The 21891-nt window shown below is 30.3% G+C and overlaps 1 protein-coding gene across 3 annotated transcripts in view; it reads left to right on the plus strand.

The window, feature by feature from the left end:
• Positions 1-21891, plus strand: part of r (carbamoyl-phosphate synthetase 2, aspartate transcarbamylase, and dihydroorotase rudimentary) — a 165928-nt gene that overhangs the window by 22935 nt on the left and 121102 nt on the right. For all 3 annotated transcript variants that reach the window (XM_085817355.1, XM_085817353.1, XM_085817356.1), the window contains exons 3-8: positions 11435-11704; positions 16532-16593; positions 18211-18294; positions 18380-18521; positions 21215-21383; positions 21606-21791. In XM_085817355.1, the coding sequence (XP_085673481.1) occupies positions 11435-11704; positions 16532-16593; positions 18211-18294; positions 18380-18521; positions 21215-21383; positions 21606-21791 (913 nt within the window). The remainder of the gene's footprint in view (positions 1-11434; positions 11705-16531; positions 16594-18210; positions 18295-18379; positions 18522-21214; positions 21384-21605; positions 21792-21891) is intronic.

Raw genomic sequence — 21891 nt, forward strand, 5'->3', positions numbered from 1 at the left:
ACTCAACAGCAGAATAGATGAAGTGGCTGATGAATGAGATCAGGCAGTTCGGCTTTTATAGAGTAAAATCACTTTGGGAGTAGAAAACAAGTAAGCAGCTTGAACAGAGGAGCTTCTTGAGAAAATAAATGTATTTTCGAGTTACAATGCAATATCCTTGCAATTAGCTATATATGAGTTACAATGCAAGTATTTATATACTACGTGCATTATCGAGATGTTAATAGAAACCAAAAAAAAAAAAAAAAATTCTTTGTAGCAAAATTGTTAACGATATTATTTCTCCAAGACATTTACGCAGGTCTGTATTCTTTTCATGAATGATGAAAAATAAGTTAACAGTTTTTCGAGCAGATGCTCCAAATTATACAGCTTTGAAGATTAAGTAATGAAAACATAAACTCTTATTTCTGGTTATGTGCTGAAAAAGATATTACCCGTTTCAAAGAAAACACCTAATAGAGGAATCTCCAAGTTGACTTCAACGTAAATATACCTCTAGGGGGTACTGAACTAAAAGCTTACCACTTTTGTACATTTTCTACTTTATATGGGAGACCATTACCTTTGTGCAAGGACAAAAAAGCATCCGCTATCTATCTTTCTCAGTTCTTTCATTTTGTTAACTATGACGAGAAATGGAGCTGCCGTAAATTCTAAATTTATTGCTTCTTCCAAAGACTCTGATTTCAAGTTGTGTATTTGCCGTCTGTTAGTAATTTAAACTACCCTGGCTTTAAATTCAGAAACATCCTTTCATCAGTAATTACAGTACATATAAACACAATATCATTATTTAAATTCAGACTTTAAAAACTTCATTTATGTTAAACTATGGAAAGCGCAATATATATATATATATATATATATATATATATATATATAAATTTAAGCAGTTTATTTCGTGAAAATTTATCGCATTTTTCGTAGGAATTATTAAAACTGTTTTGCATGTAAACTATATATATATATATTGCATGTAAACTATATATATATATATATATATATATATATATATATGTAAATACACATACAAAACACTGTGTATACATATGGTGATGTATGTTTGTGAGCATGTGTGCGCGTGTATGTTATATTTCCCTATTATATATCATATCAGTATTTTATTGAAAGTAGTTGTAGACAACATTTTATAAAAAAAAATTGAACTGAAAAGTATAGTAAATCTCAAAATGATAGTGCAATTATGAAACTGAATATTACATGAAATCGAAAATTTATGTGAAGCAACTATGGAATGAAAATAAATTCTAGTTAGGTTTCACAGCATACAAAATAACACTTTAATCTAACCACTTGAGTAAAACGAATGCCAAGAAAATATCCTGAAAATGTATATCTGGAAAAAAAATCTCCGGAAAATGCCTCACGGAAAATATGCACCTGGTTAAAAATATCGCTAGAATGATAAACAATGTAAATATTTTTATCAGGTACGTATACACATGCACCTTGAAAAATATTTGTAATTTTTATACTTTGTAGAGATATATAGAGGATTCTTTAGTATTAAATATATTTTTCATTTATTTATTACAAAATATTCTTTCTTACTAAAAATATGCTTAATGATTACATCGTTTATATATCCTAATTAATTATGAATATTTTTTTAGTTTTTTGTTATTTGTGTTTCGTTTCTGAGAATTATTAAAATTCAAGCAATCTGAATTTTACACAAAAATAAATTCTTTCCTTAGTGACAAGTATAACTTTTGCATTAGAAATTATTCATGATAAATGCAATCTTGCTTTTTCGCCAACAGAATGATTTGGCTTATTTGACTACATCAAAGCATACTAGAGCTGTCTGCCTAAGAGCAGGGTCTCTTCGTGGAGGACTTTTTAAAGGTTAGGTTATTTAATTACGGCAAAGCCTCGAGGGCTACCTGCCTAAGGGGAGGGATGGCTTCGTGGAGGACTTTCTAAGAGAAACTGGCTCGTACACACTTTACACATGGTGAAAAGCACGAAAACACCCATGCAGCCAGCCCGCTCACGGGATTCGAACATCGGACCGAACTACCAGTGTTCAGCGACTTTACCGCTCGGCCGCTGGTGGGCCCCAGTACTTTTTAAAGAAACTGCTCGTATATATGTTATATATGCGGAAAATTATAAAAACGCCCATGCAGCCAGCCCGTTCTCTTAGAATCGAACTTAACTCAGAACTCGGTATTCTGCAACTATTCAGCGACTTTACCGCTCGGCTGACAGTGACAGAATGTCTGCTACCTATACATTAATCTACTACATGGGTAGATTTGTTTCCGAGAAAGAGATGCGAAATAGAAAAGATATGCGAATCATATCCATCTCACTGAGATGAATATGATCATTTTCAATGTGCCATTTGGTAGTGCTCTATTTAAATGGTCAACGTGTAAGTTAAGTGGGTGGCCAAATACCAGACAAGACATTTTTTAAAGCATAAAGATAATTAAATGTATTTTAAAAACTGAGTTTCTAATCAAGCTTCGCTATCTAGGAATAAGATATAGCTTGCAGTTAAGTTATATTCTTTCTTAAAAAAAATATTTCTTTTGTTCACCTATTAAAAATAACAATCAGCAGCGTGTGTTTTTGAAAATATCCCTAAATGCAACATAAATACAAGGCAGATTTCTTTAGGAAATCCTTTACGAAGACATTTTACCACTTAGGTGGAAAACGTTTTGCTAAATTAAACTCTAAATTTACAAAGGCGATTTTATGAGAAAACAGAAGGAGGACTCTACATTGGACTAATAATTAGCAAGTTGCTCATCAGTGAAACATGATGGCAATCTTGGATAAAATGAAAATCAGAACGATATTATTGCAAATTCTTCAATAAAGCATCTAACGTATTGCAAATTAAAAATTTAAAAAAGCGTTCTTTATTTTGTGTGTTTATTTGTGAAACTATTTGAGAAATAACCTCATTTTATCTTGTAATATTGGAAAATATTTTCAGCTGTCATTATCTATCACAAATTAAATACTTTGAAAGTAGATTCATTTTAAGCTGTTTAAAATATTATTTGTGTTCGTGCTTAGGGTAAAGAAATGTTTGTGTGCTGTGTTCATTCATAAGTATATGTATTTCGTCAGGATTTTGATTTTGCACTTCCCAGTTTTTTATCAAATAACATAAAATTAGCATTTCATGGGAAAAAAAAAAAACATTTTTTGTTTATCTTTAATTTAAACAGCAAAGGGATTAGAATTTTTGTTACTTTGCAAAAAGTACTTAGTAAAAAGATGGATTTCGAATTTGAAATGTTTTTGCTATTTGGTTAATAAATTAATTAATATAATGTAGTATACTACTTAGTTAACTATGTTTTTACTGGGAACCATTTAAGGCATATTATAACGGTGGAAATTACTTTTGTTCTTTTTTAAGTTCCTCTATACATTATAAAATTAACCAATTGATAAAAATGTGCATTATACAATAAAATAAGTACAACACAAAATAACACAACAACGATAAATAGCCTTTTTATATAACAGCCCCAATTAAAATTATTAACTAAAAACAACGAACGCGGAGACATTTCTATTATGTAGTAAAGTAAGCTTTAAAATATTTTGGAAGAACTGGTCAGAAATTATGTGAAAGAAAGTGAATCCAATTTTCATTTTAAAAAATTTTCTTATAATGTGTGAGCTTATTTTAAGCCATTTTACCTAGTAATAACAACTTGATATTGTTTCAGATTAAAAATAATGAATGCAATATCATCCATATTTCAAAATGGGCTTATTTAGTTATGCTGTTATAACTACTAATAACTGTTGATGAAACATTTAAACAGCAACATAATTTTGATCTGCTATGCAAGTTTATTTTTGTGTTTATTTTTTAAACAAATATTGAATCGTCGAATGTAAAAAAAAAGCATTAATAAAATCTTTAAATGGCCGTCTTTGAATTTGAGTTTGAACACAGCATATTTAAAACAAGAGACTATTACAAGACTTTGCTAGGATCCTGCTAGCCGCCCAAGACGCTTTGTTAGAAGGAAACAACTGATTGAAAGCATGTGTTCAAATTATCACATCTGTCATTTATCTATCGAAGAAAAGGTAGGACTTTTGTATGAGTACGTTTCAAAGCTTGTTTTTCCGTTCCGTAAGTACGCCAATCCCCAGGGGTGTAATTACTCTTTTACGACAAATCTGAACTACTGCAGTTCTTCCGAAACGGGAAGAGAATATACTTACGATGATGACATTACTGAATGATCTCAAAGCCATCTGCTATTCTGAACTATTTTGTACTTTCTTTAAAAATACAGAAGGTTATAAGTACAGTTTTTTTGCACATCTACAGTTATTGTTTTCTAATTACTGTCATGTCACATAATTGCAAAAGCATTTAATATTTACTTAGTCTTTCGCATAATATGTCAAAACAAATTTCTCTTAAGTCATCTGTTTATGGCTGAAGTTGCTATGTGTATTTCTTTAATTTATGCTATGGAAGTTAAAAATACAACGATCAATAAAAAATATAAAAATTCTGCACATGTGAAAATAAAATTATGGTAAAATGCTTGAACACCATCTCCAAAACAGAAGACTAAATTAAAAAAAAATCATGTTTGAGCTAAAATATTAATGTCTTGCAAAATCTTTTCTAACATACATGACAATTTTCTATAGAGGGACAAGCTTTTTTTTACTGCTTAGACTTAGAGTACTATTTTTTTACTTCTTACTAAACAATTATAGATCCTTTCCCAGATTTTCCTAATCAGGTCTTGCTGGCCTAAGATGTAATACTTTGATAAAGAAAATCTAAAAAGTTTAGCTTTTTTTATTTCAGTAATTCTGAATACTTATAAAAATTCGGACTACTACAAATTTTAGTAAAACTCATCCCATGATTCAAAAAGGTGCTTCAGACCGCTGACGAAGTTTTTAAATTAAAAAGAAACTGTATTTGATATGGTAATGAAGTTAAAATATCATTGCACCTGCTTAGACAATATTCAATCTAAGAATGCTACTATTTTAGAGAATTATATGCATTTCAAATAAAAAATAGCACAAATAATTATTATATATTCAAATTATACACGACTACTGCGTCATTCGCAAACAACGTACATTCAAAAAACAATAAAAATTAAAAAAAAAAATCTTACAGGTTTCAGATTTTAAATTACGTCTAAAAGGACATTTCTTTAACGTTTCGTGTGGTACCTTTATTTATTAAATATCATGTTCTTTGCACTTAACACCATAAAATTCAGTTCAATAGCAATGTCGATAATTAATTTTAAAATGAGCATATATTTAGAATTTCCGGTACACAATTCCGCGCGCTAGAGATAAAAAGGTTTCCACCTCCGTACAGTGTTGCTACATCGCAACACTCTACGGGGTTGCTTTGAAATCATTGAGTTTGTTACTCAAAAATTCGTTAAAGTTTCACAAAATATGAAATAGATAATATCAAATTTGATCTTCCACATGCCCATATTCATAGGAGGATTACGTCATTCAAACTTGGATGGCCTTTTTTCAAACCTTTTTTTTTTATCACAATGCCAGAAATATACACACATTTATGCAGATTTTCATTATTTATTTACTTCAAATGTAATGCGGGACTCTTAACATTTGTTGGCAACAGTCTGAAAAGTGATTCGCCGTTTATAGTGATTCAACGCAAAATCGCAAAAACGAAAACAGTATTAGTATTTAAAACAATAGTCTCTCAAGGACTATTGTTTTAAATACTAATACGCCCCTTTGAACTAATAAATAAAAATATGAAAGTTTTCAGATTTTAAACTACGTCCAGCGTTTTTAACGTTTTGTGTGTTACCTCATTAAATATCATGTTCTACGTACTCAAACCACAAAGTTCAGTTCAACAGCAATATCTCAAAATTATTTTAAAATGAGCGTATCTTAGAGTCTCTCGCGCTGGAGATAAAAATGGGATTTTTTTCGTACGGTGTTGACATTACTCGCTTTGAAATCGTTTAGTTTTTTAATCAAAAATTCGGTGAAGTTTTATAAAATATGAAATCGATAATAAAACAAATTTCAAATTCAAATTAGGGCTTCCATTTTTGAAATTTTGATAGCTCTAGGTACCGTTGTTTTATTACAATGCGAGAAACATACGTACATTCATGCGGATTCTTCATTATTTAATTTCTTTAAGTATAATAAAGAGCGATAAAATTTAGTGGCAACAATTTGAAAAGTGATTCGCCGTTTATAGTTTTCAATGAAAAATGGCAAAGTGAAATTAAAAGTCCTTCAGGGCAAATTGCCCCTATGAACTAAAAATAAAGTAAGCAAACATAAAAAAGTAAATTTTCGTGCTTCTTTTCGTAATAGTATTTCGTTTTATTTATTTACTGCGGTTTTTTTTTAACTGAAATTTGTTACTTTTAGAAAAGTTGCGGGTTATATTTCGGACATTCAGTTGTTAGGCTATAGGTTGGTTATTTTAATAATTTATATAGCAAAATACAGAAATTTTAACACACCTTTGCCTTTCTGCTTGTAGCTATTTTGCGTTGAACAATGTAATTACAATTATGTAAGAAAATCAAACTCATTGAATTTTTTTCTAATAAAAATTGCATTGAAATCAATGTACATAAAAAGATTTGGAATATTTGAAATGAATTTGAACAGAACTTCATCAAACCAGCATAAGCCACGAATATTGTTCCAAAATGAATAAATAATTCGCCATTATTATTTTTACTATCAAATTAGATTATGCTTCATAAACCCGTTCAAAATACGCTTATTATAATTTACTGTTGATGGCTAATTTTTATTTGAATTATTGCTTAATTATGTTATTCTTTACATGTAATTATATATAACTCATATTAAATGCAGTAATTAAATGCGCTATTCGTTCGCTCGAATAATTAAAACTTATAACTTGTTGGTTTTAATTATGTATTTATATATCCATAAGTAAATTTGTTTAAATATTTCCTAATGCTATTTTTTAATTGAATTCACGAGCATTTCGCATATTTCTGAACAATCAATTTAAAAACTAACAGATATTTTATGAAAATGTTATTTGTTTAAAGAGAGTATTGAAAAAACATGCTTACATGCTACTTTTTTATTTCGCGAAGAATGTCCACGTTTGTTTGTTGTTTATAAACCACTACATGTTCAAGCGTTTTCTTGGCGATTAAACATAGCGGTCTAAAACGAAAAAGAGCAACCCTCTTTGCCTCCTACTGAGAACTGTCATTTAGAGATCTCCAGGATTCCAGAAATAAGGGGGGCAGGAGACATCTGCACGGCCGCTTTAAGGCGGTCATAACGCTTTCGAGGTCTTCACCACTGACCGCCTAGAACCATCAGTAACGCTTTCGAACACTTTTCCAGTGACCGCCTAGAAGCGTCCGTAACGCTTTCAAGGTAGGCCGTCTTGACCGCCTAAACCCGGTCATAACGCTCAGAGGGTTAATGATTGAAAGCATGCCCATAAATACTTACAGTTACAGGAAAATTTAGTACATTACATGAAATACAAATGGTCTGAAACTTTGATTACAGACTAATAAAATTACTGATAAGGTGCTTCAGACACAAGGGGGAAAGAATGAGTGCATAGGTGTAAAGTTTTAGAATGTTTATTGAGTATCACTCAGTAAAAAAATTTGGCTTTCAGAACTTCAAATGCAATATTCTGCAATGTGAATATTTTAGGTATTGTTAAACTACTCGGAAAATCTGATTTAACAATGAGTGAACATTTATGTCAGGTTCTGTCTAAAGAAACTTATAATCACTTTTCAGTTTGCTGTGAAATTCTGTTCAGGAAAATATATTTAACTGAGCTAGATAAGTAAAATATTTGAGTCTTATTTTAGACTGTATGCCAGATACAAGTCATGTGGAGCAGATTTTGTTACAGTGTTATTTTTAGATGTAAAAAGGTATTGTAATAAAGGAACATTTTATTAACTATTGAACTGTTAAAAAAACTGCAGATCAAGGATATTGAATAAAGAAAAAGGTATTGCAATAAAGGAACATTTTATTAACTATTGAACTGTTAAAAAAACTGTAGATCAAGGATTATATGAAAGTATACTTGATTTTCTAAGAGAGCAACCTAAACTACAGAACTGCAGAGTCCAGGGCTATGGTAATATTAAAATAAAAAGAGGAAAAATAAAGGTGTTAAGGCATGGATCATGGAAGAAAATCTATCAGTGTTTTATATGCTATTTGGATGTCATAGCCTAAACTTAGTGGTCCACTTCTTTTTTTGGTACTGTACAGATGGGAGTGAATAACAAAATGAGTCAAAACCATTAAAAATTAAATCCTGGGAATTTAAGAAGCTGTTTATGAACTTCCAGAAATGTCTGTGTCTGATCTTGTAGTGCGACTAAACTAGAGACTGTTTTTATACAAATAGAAGATAAGTTTCCTAGTGATGATAAATGTTTGGTATGATGTTTTAGGCAGGGTAAATGTCTGAGAACACTTCTGTGGAATTATCACCTGCAGTTTCACTAATGAATGGTGTCGCTGATTATCTTGGGAATGGATATAAAAAGGCACTAGAGTCAGAAAAAGCATAACCTGCAGTATTAGATGTAGAGCCCATTTTTAGAAATTAAAGAATAAATAAATAAAAAAAAAAAAAAAAAAAAAAAAAAAGAGGCTATTTGAATATGAGTGCAGCGGCCAGATTCCAAGTGTAGATGCAGAAAAAAAGTCACTTGTTCAATGTAATTGTGGATCCAGTTATTAATTCTTTATATGAGATATTTGAATAATTATAAAGTTTAAATAGCACATGAAATTTTTAAATGATTTTAAAGATCTACCAGATAAAAATAAACTCAAAGTAGCATATCAAAGTCTGGAGAGTTGGTTAAGGTACCAAGAAACTACAGGTCTTGATACCTTAACTAACTGTTCCTTAATTATTTAGTTCAGTCAAGAGATCAGATCCATTAATTAGCCAACATTAATAGATCTGATCCTTTGACTGAACTAAATACATCCAAAGAATTATTTTTTGAAGAAGTAAAGCTTCTAATAGAAGCCGCTAGGTTCATAAACACTAATAAGTTACAAGATGTCATACCAAATCTGCGAGTTGCATTAAGAATAATGTTTACAACACATTTTACTGTGGTGACTGGTGAGAGCAATTTTTGTGAACTAAAGCTTTTAAAAACATAGTCATGCTTGTCTCAAGACAGATTGAATTATTTGGCAATTTTGTCTCCAGAAAATATTGTAAAGAAAATAAATGTAGAAAGTACCATGAAAAGATTTGCTAATCTAAAGGCTGTACAAAAGTGTTTTCAGTAGGCTAAATTTTCATACTTTATAAATACTGCCGGAGAAAAACAGTATTATTCATTGTATGATAAAACACAACCAAAATAATAAATTCATTTCTCTATATTTTTTCCATATAAAAATTTTTCATAGTTACATTTAATAAGGGTGCCAAAGTTCAACTTGCCTTGGGCACCAGCAACTATAAGGACAACTGTGCATGCAATAACACATGTTTGTACTATTACATATGGATTTACAAACTTTATATATTAACCATCATTTTGCTAAACAGTATCTATTGGCTATAAAAATGTAAATATCAATAATACAAATTACTTTTTCATGAAATTTTTTGTTTCTTATAAAAATGCTTCATTTTCTTATCATTTATGAACAGAATAATATCTCTGAGCCACTACAGCCAAAAATAATTTTTCAAAAATTCCCAAAGTCATCAGTGAGTTTGCAGTTGTGAAAGTGCAGATAATCAGAAAGTGCTATTTCTATATTTGATTAAATATATGTATATATTTGGATATATAAAATCCTCTACTTTTACTGTAATTTTTTCTTATTTCTTCCTGTTGTACATTATGCATGATATTTGATCAACCAGAAAGTTCTGTGGTATTTTGATGATAAATACAAATGAAGTAATATAATGAATACATAAGAATCACTTTGTTTTATGATATTTGCTGTCTGCCCAGAAGCTGGAAAATTCCTTTTAATAAAAAAGTCATTAGGTTTATTTGTAAAGAATTTATCAAGATGCTGTTTGACAGTCTCCGAAAAAACAAAGTTCAGATGATTGTGAGAATTTTTGAAGTGGCCTGAAGAGATGAAAATCCGAGGGTGGCCGCAATTAATGAATATGTGTAGGGGGTAATGTCAAACATCCCTGCTGCATTCAGCAAAATGTAGGGTACAGCATTGTCATGATGGAAGACAATACCTTGAAGATTGGTCAATTCTTGCCATTTCACTTTGATTTCTGCTTACTATTTGGGAACAATGTTTTTTCTGATTGTATTGTCCGATTTAGTGGCAACAATATGTGATACGCAATTTTTTTGTAGTCTCACCATACACGAAGCACTACTTTTTTGAGATACAGTTCCCATCTTGTTGTTACTAAAAGATGTTCTTTTACCTTACCCTACGATCTTTTTCTTATAACATTGTATAGTGTCCACTTGTCATCTCCAGTCATGAGCCATTAAAAAATGGAGCTTTATATATATTTTTTGCAAATGATTGCATGTCAAAACCTGAGCAAGCATTTATTTAAACCTTATTGGCATGATCAATATAATTAGAAGAAAACACACTTCGATTTGAAAAACCAGAGAACTTTTCCCAGATGATCCAATGGTATACTTTTACTTGTTTTTGCATTTAGAATTTCATTTTGTAAGTATGGATTTACTGCATTTTAAATTCTATTAATACTACTTTATATGAGTTTTAGATATCAAGATATGAACATTTGGTTTATATGAAAATACCGAGTGTGTTTACTCATTTTCAGAAGATTTGCTGCATTATAATATCATTAGATGCATTATAATAAGTTTTAAATTTTGGTGACAGCGATAAGAAGCATGCTTTGTGCTTCACGTGTCTGCTGATAAATATGGCAACCCTAAAGAGAAATCTTTGTAGAAGCGCAGGTGGAGAATAGAGATCCTCTGTTGAGGGATGGAATGCATATCAAGTCCTATAATAAAAGATTAAATTTTGTTGTGTATAATGTCTGATTAAACTTTGATTATGCAGTGAGAATATTTAATGTGATATGGACAACTAGAATCGCATAGAGATCCACTACAATTTCTACATAAACATTTCTGTTTTTTTTTTTTTTTTTTTTTTTTTCCCCAAGATTCTCTATCTATATATTATTTTCCACATTTAAAATTCTAAAATATTCCAGTTACTTGAGCTTTCCAGTTAGCTGAATGCTGGATAATTGAACTTTTTCTGAAGTACCAAATTAAGGTTGTGTTATGATGGTTATATCTCTTTTTATTTTTTGCTCTCTATATATTTTGTGAACTATGTAAATGCTTTATTTTGATACAGAAGACAAATTTCATTATGTTTATGTTTTCAGTTTTTCAGACTGGAATGGTGGGCTATCCTGAGTCTTTAACAGATCCGTCCTATCATGCTCAGATATTGGTTTTAACTTACCCTTTGATTGGTAATTATGGCATTACAGCTGAAGAAGTAGATGAGTATGGCATACAGAAAAGGTTTGAATCTGATCGTGTGTGGGCTGCCGGTTTGGTGGTCGGTGAATTAAGTGAAAGGTATAGTCACTGGAGTGCTTCAGAATCTTTAAATGATTGGCTGGAGAGAAATGGTGTACCAGGGATCCAAGGTGAATTATAAATAATTTTTTATATATTTATAATTTCATAATTTAATTTTTAAGGTTTAAATTTTTAATTAGTAATTAAAGGTGATTCATTCTTTTGTTTATTCACAAGTCATACAAATCAAACCCATACTTTTTTAGTGATCTAATGCATTGATCACTTATAAAATTAACCAGTTTTAAATAAAAACTAAATTCTAGAATACTATCCAAATTTGGCATCAAAATTAAAACAAACTTCTATTGATTTTAACCTATAATACTCAAATTTTAGACAAATATTTCAAAATAGCTTTTATTCACTGTTATTTTAAGAGATGTAAAATTAGGTGTGCTTTTTCTTTTATCAGTCCAATCACTAAGTGATGCAAATATTTATTTTATTGGCATTTTTATTAAAAAAAAACTATAAAAACTATGCAATGTAATTTTTTGTATCTTCCATGGTCCTTATATTTAGAAAAAAATTGATATTCATTATAAAATGTAAAAAAAGAAAATCTGAAATTTTTCAGACTTTAAATTATGTCCAAAGGGGCATTTTTTAACATTTTGTGTGTTACATTTATTTATTAAATATCACGTTCTTCGCACTTAAACCATAAAATTCAGTTCAACAACAATAGATTCTAAGCTGTGACTCCAAGTGTGTTGGACACACTTTGGTTAAGCTTTATTTTTCGAAGAACTGACCCAGTCCTGTAAGGCGGTTAGTTAGTTCACTGTTATTCTGCTGAGTACCTTCTAGACTACGTGTGTGATTCCCTCGGCTTTCACGATTAAGCATGTCCTTTTTTAAGACAGTTAATACTGATGACGATGTTAGCGACTATACGGACTCTGAACAATCAATGTTTTTTCTACCTTCCACTTCAAGACATGAAGAATTTCTGAAGGATCCAAGATTACGGAAGAAAAGCAAAAATAAGAAAGAAGAAGAAAAGTCAGAAAAAATGGAGATAAATGCAGAAAAGACTCAGGAAAAGGACCCTAAAAAAATACGAGAGAAGGAGCTTCAGGAGCTAGTACATGGAATAGAATATGTTATGAAACATCCTGAATTCGAAGCAAGATTGAATGCAGCTAAAACACTGGAAGAAAAATCCAGAATCTTCTCTGCACATGTCAAGGAAACAGCGCAGTTGCTTGGTAAGGACAACGCACCAAAATAACCACCGATAATGTTGCTGCTGATGATGAATGAACCACACCAAAGAAAATCGCAAAAATCAAGGAAAAACCAGAACCAATGGAAATTCCCCCAGAGAACAAATTCCAACTGCTGAGGAAAATTGCAGAAGAAAATCTAGAAGGCGGAGCCAGTGCAGAAGTCCCTTCCCCTCCTATTGTATTCTCACAGGAAGCGAACGACTGGATTACATTAGACCAGAGGTCGGCAACCTTTTGAGTCGGAAGAGTCAAAAATTACAATTTACAAAATTTCAGAATCAGTGCCTAATCCTCGTTAATCGATTCAGAACAATTTTTAAATTTAAAAAAAAAAAAATAATCCCTCCCCTTAGGCAGATAGCCCTTGAGGCTTTGCCATAATTACACACATACACACACACACACAATCATGCTGCAGTAACCCCGTAAGATGCATAAAATGTGGACAACAGCACAGAAGCAATCAATGTTCTATGAAACTGGGAGACAATCCTAAATGTATATTTCATTTTGCGGACTTTGCCACGTCAGCAGTTATAGAGGATGTAGCAAGTACAAAACAAAACAAAACAAAAAGATTTGAAAAGAAAAGCTGCCCACCCCAGCCAAAAGCCCTAGAACTCACAGAGGAAAATTTCCTTAGTTCAAAGACTACTAAGATTCCAGTGCTAAAAAACCCACCCCAAGCTAATTGTAGCAAGAAGCTGAAAAGTAACATTACACCACCACCAAAGGACATAAACGACGCTATGGCTTGGATCCAAGATGACAAGATCAATGCATTCCTAACCTCAATCATTTCTTGCATAGGACAAATCAGAGCTTTAAAAAGTCCAGCAGAGAAATTACAGACAGGTTTTCAGGCAGCTATGATCCTCATAAATTTTGCCGAATCGGAAAATTAGAAAAGTATAAGATCCCCTCCTATGACGGACCGATAAGATTGCAGGAAATTCACGCAGCTCTCCTTCCATGCTGCGGCGAAGTGATCATTTTGTTACTTAGAGTAGCTCCGAATGTGTTATATGTAAGGCTCACCATCGCATCATCGAGAATTCTCTGCCAACATCCATCTACGTCATGGTGGGAAAGTCATGTTTTTCTCCACATGTTTACATGCAGGATGAGGCTTATTAGCCCAGGGGCCTGTTTTCACGTGCTTTCGCAACTGAGCCTTCAACGGCAATATCGCAAAATAGTTTTCCAATGAGCATCTCTTTAGAATTTCCGATACAGATACTCATGCGCTGGAGACAAAAATGTTTTTTCTGTACTACGTTGCCATTGCTCGCTTTGAAATCCTTGAGTTTGTTAATCAAAAATTCGTTAACGTTTTACAAAATGGGAAATCGATAATAAAACAAATTCCAAATTTCAAATTTGGTCTTCCACATGCCCATATTCATAGGATGATTATGTCATTCAAAATTCGATGGCTCTATGTACTGTTGTTTTATCACAATGCGAGAAATATACATGCATTAATGCAGCTTTTTCATTATTTAATTTCTTTAAATATAACACAGGGTGATAATACTTTGTGGCAACAGTTTGAAAAGTGATTCGCCCTTTGTAGTGAATCAATGCAAAATCGCTCAAACAAAACCAATAGTCCTTCAGGGACGAAGCCCCTTAAAAAAAAAAAAAAAAAAAAAAAAAAAAAAAGACTACTATATATCGTAACTTTATTTAAATATTTCATTTAAAGTTGGATATAATATTTAGGGAGTGTACACAAATTGAAAACAAAAGGTTTGCATTTGTATGTAACTGAAAATAATATATCAGTTTAGGTTTATGTTAAGATCAATGGATGCACATTTTTCTATGCAGATTGTCATGAAAAGTTTCAATGTCAAGTTTTTCGAAAAGCTCTTATAGAATCTATGTTCAGTTCAGTATTGGCACATAGCTAATTCATAACATTATTTGCATAAATAAAAAAAAAAAAAAAATATGTATAATTTAATGAATTTTTTGTATTCTTATTAGATTATGAGGTATTTTCTTGTTAAAGTGGCCAACAGAAACATTTTCACTGATGCTAGTTAAATTTGATGACATTTAAAATGAACTTGGTGAAAACTGGAAACTATAATAATCTTAAAAAAAAAAAAAAAAAAAAAAAAAAAAAAAAAAAAAAAAAAAAATGCACAGCTTTAAGCATGCTATATAATATATATAAAGTTTAATGTCTACAATGCCAAATTTGTGCAATCTGGTGATGTTTTTTTAAGCAAAACACAGATGGCTGTACATGAGCAGATCTAGTTTTTTTTCTCATTCCCACCTATTGCTGCTACATAAATATTTATTAAAAATATTATTAACATAAAACAATTAAAAATGCAAATACTAAACATTTTACGTAATATATTGCATGATACATTATTGTTGTTATTCCCCTGTACACAGCAATCTGTTTTCTCTTAGAAAACATCAGAGAAGTGCCCAAATTCAGCATAGTGTACATTAAACATTTCATATACTATATTGTATGATACGTTACTGCTGCAAGCTTATATTACTATAATTTGCCGTTCTGGCCCTTTTGACAAGAAAATACTGATTATGATACTAATTCAGAAGTCAAACAACAAAAATCAGCGTTAATTTACAAAATTTTGTAAATTAACGCTGATTTTTGTTGTTTGACTTCTGAATTAGTATTTATTCGGCGTGTTATTGTGTCTTAATTACTGATTATGATTCTAAAGTAATAAAACTTTATAAGAATATTATTAAGTATTTTCAACATTAAAAACCTGCATAAAAATTTATAACTGTATTTAAAAAAATAATACTGAACAAGAATTTTGGCATACTATTTGTGACAAAATTATAAATTAAAGAATGTGACATGCTAGTAAATCACAAAAGAATATCAATGAATAGCATATACAGGGAAAAATGAATTTTAAATTATTCTAATTTATTTACTAATTGATTTCTCAAGGTAAGTTGGAAATGACATCTGGTATCCAAAAGTTTGAAATTAAATATCGTTAAATTTTTGTCTTACAGGAATTTTTTCCCTGTACTTTAATTTTTTTATAAAACTTTATTTATTTTTATAAATGTAAAATTAAGGATGGGGTGAGGGAGATTTATAAAATTAAAAATTTTTATAAAACTGAATTTTTAAATAAAATTTTAAATTGCCCAAGCATGAATATTTCTGTCGTATAAAACATTTCTGTAAATGAAAGTGTCTAATGGTTACAAAAATAAAGCTGGGTAAGGACGTTTGTGGACACAGTGTATATGGGTGCACATATGACAGAATTCTGAGAATCTGTGAATATCTATAATCTGCTGTCATTTTTGGGTGTGAACAAACAAAATTTCAATTTTTAGAAAATTCAGCTTGGCAAATATAATGACAGTTTCTCCTTATGCATAAAGCCTAGTAAAGCTTGTCATTTTACTTGTATCAAATAAGTAATGCCTCCTTAACATTCAGTGAGACAAAAAGAATAAGTAAATGATGTTAAAATGCAAAATACAGTAAATTCTTAATAAAAAATATATTCATTGATTCCCCCCTCAAATTTCAAAATGGTTTATTATTATTATCCTATATATTTATTATTTAAAAAATGGTTTAGCATATTACTTTTACATTCTTTATATAGTTTTAAATTATTTAATAATAATTAGGTATTGATACTCGAGATCTTACAAAAAGGATTCGAAGCAAGAAAAATGGCTGTCTTGGAAAGGTTAGTTTTATTGTTTCATTCATTGTTGCTGTTACATATTTTTGCTTCTTAAAATTTTCTTACTTAGTTTGTTAAACTTTTTTAAAGGAAATGTTCATCTCTCTATAAATTTATCCAACAGTTTGAAATTTAAGAGATTGTAGACACAAAATTACAATTCAAGATTTTTATGTTATATTATCAAACAAACAAACAAACAAAAAATGCTGTTATTGTTTTTGGTACTTACTATTGAAGGGGATTGACTGAAGATGGAAAAATGCCATGCTGCAAATGAAACAAGCTTAAAAACAAAAATGCGCTCTAAAATGAATTTACCATTACATCATCTAAAAATTTATAGTATGTTGGACGAATTAAGAACAGCGAAAAAAGTGAATTTATTCAGTATGCAGTGTTATGCAATTTTGTCTTTATGTTTCAGTTTTTGCTTCACCACAACTTCTGGAGGTCAAAAGTACGTTCTCACAGTAATTTGCTTTAAACAAATCATTGTTTCATTTGATTGTTCTCCAAATAAATGCAGCTAGATGTAAATCCATGAGCTGATGCAATGAAGCCGATTGATATTGATCTTTTCAGTTTGATAATCACCCAAATCATGTAATCTTTTTGTGTTATAAATACTGGTATCTAAATTCTCAAAATTTAAACTATATGTACTAATATATAAGGTAAAATGGTGAAAAACTCTGGCTTGTAGTTTATCAGATTTTTCAGTTACTGCAATGTATTGCTTTGTGTACATGCTTTGTTTTCTTGTTGCTTCCACCTGTTATTTTTCATTTCTGTTTAGGACCTATGTTAAGAAATACTCTATGAAAATCCACTGCTCTGGAAGGTTCACCAGTATTAGTTTTTTTCTCTTGGAAAAAATAATTTAGACTATTATAATTCTATTTTAGCAATTTTGTTAGAGCTTTAAGTTTTTCCTTTGAATTTCAAACACATGATTATGATGCACATTTTCCATAAGTAATTATTCCAGTAGATTGCAGTTTTATCTGTTATATTGAATTAGTCTTCACTTTGTTTAGTAGACATCATCTCATTTATCCAGCAGTAAATAAATCTGCATGTTGTGGGAAGCAAGGGAATACGAGAACCCTCAAACCAGATCTGAACTTATCCTACTTTTTGTGCTTCTAAATAAGCTTGAAAAAATCGGTTAGTCATATTTGGTATTCATCCTTATGTATGCTATTTTCTGGAATGAAAGCATGCTTTCTTTATGATTGAAAGAAAGAAATATAATTTTTTGGGTGGAAGATACCAAATTTTCATTTTATTCTGATGAGAGTGGGTTTCATGAAATTTAAAATGCTTCAAAATATGACACTCTGACCAGCAGTGCCTAACAAACATAATAACAAGAAAAAGGAACTAATAACAAAAGCTAATAACAAGAAAAGTATCCCGTATATGTAAAATAATGATGATATACTTGAAAATTTAGCATAGCATATATTTGGTGATATAAAGGACCAGTATTATTTTATCCTCTTGGAAAAAATAATTTATTTTTCAATATGCAAGTACCTTATTTTTGGCTTTAATTACAATTGTGCATTTTACTTAGATGTATGCTTAAATTACTTATCTGTTATTATTTTGTAGATTATTACTGAAGATACACCACCATCAAGTATTGCATTTATTGATCCAAATTTAAGAAACTTAGTTGCTGAAGTTTCCACAAAAGTAAATTTTAACTTTGAAAATTATTTTTTGAATTTTTATTTTTTACATATTAGTTGCTGTTAACTTTTTAAATTCTGTGTTTTAGGAAGTTAAAGTTTATAATGCTAAGGGTTCTCCAAAAGTTTTGTTTGTTGATTGTGGAATGAAATACAATCAGCTTCGTTGTCTTGTACAGCGTGGAGCTTGCGTACATGTTGTACCATGGGATCATTCTCTTGATCTTTCAGGTGACTGTTTTCTTTATAAGTTTTAATACAAACATTTTTGATGTTTTAAAATTTTGAACTTGTATTTTTGTTGTTTTGTTTATATGAATTTCGATAAAGTACTTCAGGTTTAAATGATTATCATTTTGTAAATCTGCTTTTAATTTCTTGTAAAGTTTTTTTTTTTTGTTTGTTTTTAATTTTAAGCGCTTTTGATTTTAGACAAGCAGTTTTGTTAACTATTTTGGGAGTATGCTGCAGAGTTACAAATATTATAACAGAATCACTTTTTATTATCATTAAAAGTTTTGCTCTAGGTTTTGAAAGTAAATATCTGTATTGTTTAATGGATTTTGAAACTAAATATCTGTAAATATCTAAAAATCTGTTAATATCTAATTATTGTTTAGGCCAGTATATGAAAGAATCCTATTTATCAATCTATTCACCACTTTAAAGTAGTTAATTGAAGCTTCTTATAATATAAAAATGATTAGAACTGCAAATACCTGCAAATCTTACATGATTTCAACTAAAAGTATCTTTTATAATAATAATCAGAAGAAGAAGAAAAAGAAAGAAATCTGAAAGGGCTCAGATTTTGTTGTTGCACTCACTCCTGCTAGCCCATTTCTTTTTGTCTTTTTACCTTTATTATTAAGCAGTTTATTCTTTGCACTTAATCTATATGCAATTCAACAACAAAATTACAAATCTTTTAAAAGCACCATGTTTAGAACTCCTGATGTTGGCATACATTTTTCTATTTTTTCAGTCTTTTCTCAGTTTATTATATCAATATACAATTTTCTTAGTAAGATGACTGGCAAAACTTTTTCTCTTATCTTTTCATTATTAGTGTTTTGTGTGTTAAATTTATTAATTAAATGTCATGTTTTCTGTACTTATGCCACATCATAAAATTCAGTTGAATAGAAAAATTGCAAAATATTTAAAAACAGCAGAATTTCCAATAACGGGACACTCTCACACGCTGGAGATAAATGTTTTAATTCATACAGTGTTGTCACTGATCGCTTTCAACTCGTATAGTTTGTTGAAAATTCATTTAAGTTTTGCAAAATATGAAATATAAAATTCAAAATTAAAACTTGGGCTTCCAGGTGCACATGTTCAGAAGGAGGACTACCTTATTCAAAATTCAATGGCCATAGGCACAGTCATTTTTTTCACAGTGTATGAAAAATACATACATTCTTGCAGATTTTTCAATATTTAATTTCTTTAAAAGTAATACAGTGTGATAATATTTCGTGGTAACAACTTTAAAAGTGATTCAGACTTCTAAAGTGATGCGCCATCCAAATCCCATTTCGAGGCTAATGGCTTATTTTTTGGTGGTGTCCTTTTGGGCTAATAATAATAAATGATAATAAGAAAGAACAAAATTAAAGTGTTCCTTGAAGGGTTAAAAGAAAAAAGTTAAATTTTTATCATTATTACAATTTTAAGTTTCTAGAATTAATTACAGTGTGTAATTTTTGCTAATTTAATCTTATTAGTATTTATTGATGCAATATATACATTAGCTTATTTTGTTTGCCAACTATTTAAACATTTATACAGTGAGTTTTTATAATAAATGAATTTTCAGAATATAAATAACTGACATTAATTAAATTAATTTTTTCAGTTTCTATGTGCATATATTTTCTGATTCTGTCGCACAAATTTTAGTCCTTATGAGTTCAAACTAATGTGAGTTTACTGTATGTAGAGAAAGACGTGTTGTAATGTCTTAAGCTGTTTCTGTCAACCACCTCAGAAGTTCTGAGAAAAAGAATATTTCTAACAACCACCTTGAAAGTTCTGAGGAAAAGAATACTTCTAACGATTGCCTCGAAAGTTCCCAAAGAAAGAGTACTTCTTAATGAATTCTCAGAAAGAAGAACATGATCTATAGTCACAAACCAGTTTGTTCCCCTTATGGTTGTCTGAAGGAGAGACATTGTTCCATTCCTGTACATCCGTTTATAGGTGCATTGTCTCAGACGACCGGGTTTGAGTCCCAAGTCGGAACCGGAAAGATCTCACGGAGTTTTTCTCCAGGCCTGTCATCATTATATCCAGTTTTTATCAAGGCACTCTCACCAATCAAGAGACACTCTTAAAAATTACGGACAAGTGAGAATCCTGGAAATCATTCTGACATGCCCAGGACAACTTGAACAAAAACAGGGAATACAGTTCCAGAGAGAGTGTGAGAGTTATTTGCATTATATATATAGAGAAACCTTCTTCCTCTCTCTCTCTTTTTTTTTTTTTTTTTTTAGCTCTGTCAAGAGCAAGTTTTGTTTCACTCTTTAAAGAGCAATCTTATCTCTACCAAGAGATTCAATGAATGGTAGCCGGTTCACTGCTACCTTACTTGAGATCATCCTGCTCAGAATGGCCACCACCAGCCAAGAGAGGCCTCGAAAGTTCCCAGAGAAAGGTGGAGGTGAGCTGCAGCACATCAGAATTTTGCACCCTGAAATCGTATGAGCAAACAACTAGGAGAAGTGAAGAACATCTAAACAGAACTTTAGATCGTTTCTCCCACATCATCTGTTTTGTGTTTAATATTTTTTGCATATAGCCTAGAAAATAACCCTAATAAATTTATTTATGCTACCTCTTGCCTTGTGAATTTGCCACAGTGTGTAAAGAATTAAAGCATATTTAACTTCCGTTTTTTGCCTTATTTTATGAAGGTTTTGATGGATTGTTCTTGAGCAATGGACCTGGTAATCCAGATATGTGCCAAGAGACTATAAAAAATATTAAGAAATTACTTATTAATGGAGAAAAGCCAATATTTGGTATTTGTTTGGGTCATCAGCTTCTCTCTCTTGCATCAGGAGCTTCAGCTTACAAAATGGAGTGAGTAGGGATTTTTGCATACAATTTGAAATTTTAAAGTAAAATTTGACTTCCTTTTATTTATAATTTCTGTGGGTGGACATTCATAAACATTACTTTCTACCTCTCTATTCTTATTTTTTTATTTTATTAATTAGAAATCATTGTTTAATTTATTTTTATGTTTATGAACAAAGCAATTTATATTTAACATTCTTTTACAGTATTTTAACAATATTTTAGGTATGGTAATCGTGGACACAATCAGCCTTGTATATTTTTAGATACAAAAAGATGCTGTATAACATCTCAAAATCATGGGTTTGCAATTGATTCTAAAACACTATCAAAAAACTGGCTTCCTTTATTCACAAATGCAAATGATCATTCAAATGAAGGCATATTTCATAAAACACTTCCATTTTTCAGGTTTGTATGCCTAAATGTTTACTTATTTTACTTTAAACATTAATTGATTACAAATATGTGATTACAATAATTGATTACAGGTATGTGATTTTACTAGTTG

The sequence above is a fragment of the Stegodyphus dumicola genome, chromosome 5, assembly GCF_044657685.1.
Source record: "Stegodyphus dumicola isolate Sdum_Otavi_A_Nest chromosome 5, ASM4465768v1".
In the NCBI taxonomy this organism is placed as follows: Eukaryota; Metazoa; Arthropoda; class Arachnida; order Araneae; family Eresidae; genus Stegodyphus; species Stegodyphus dumicola.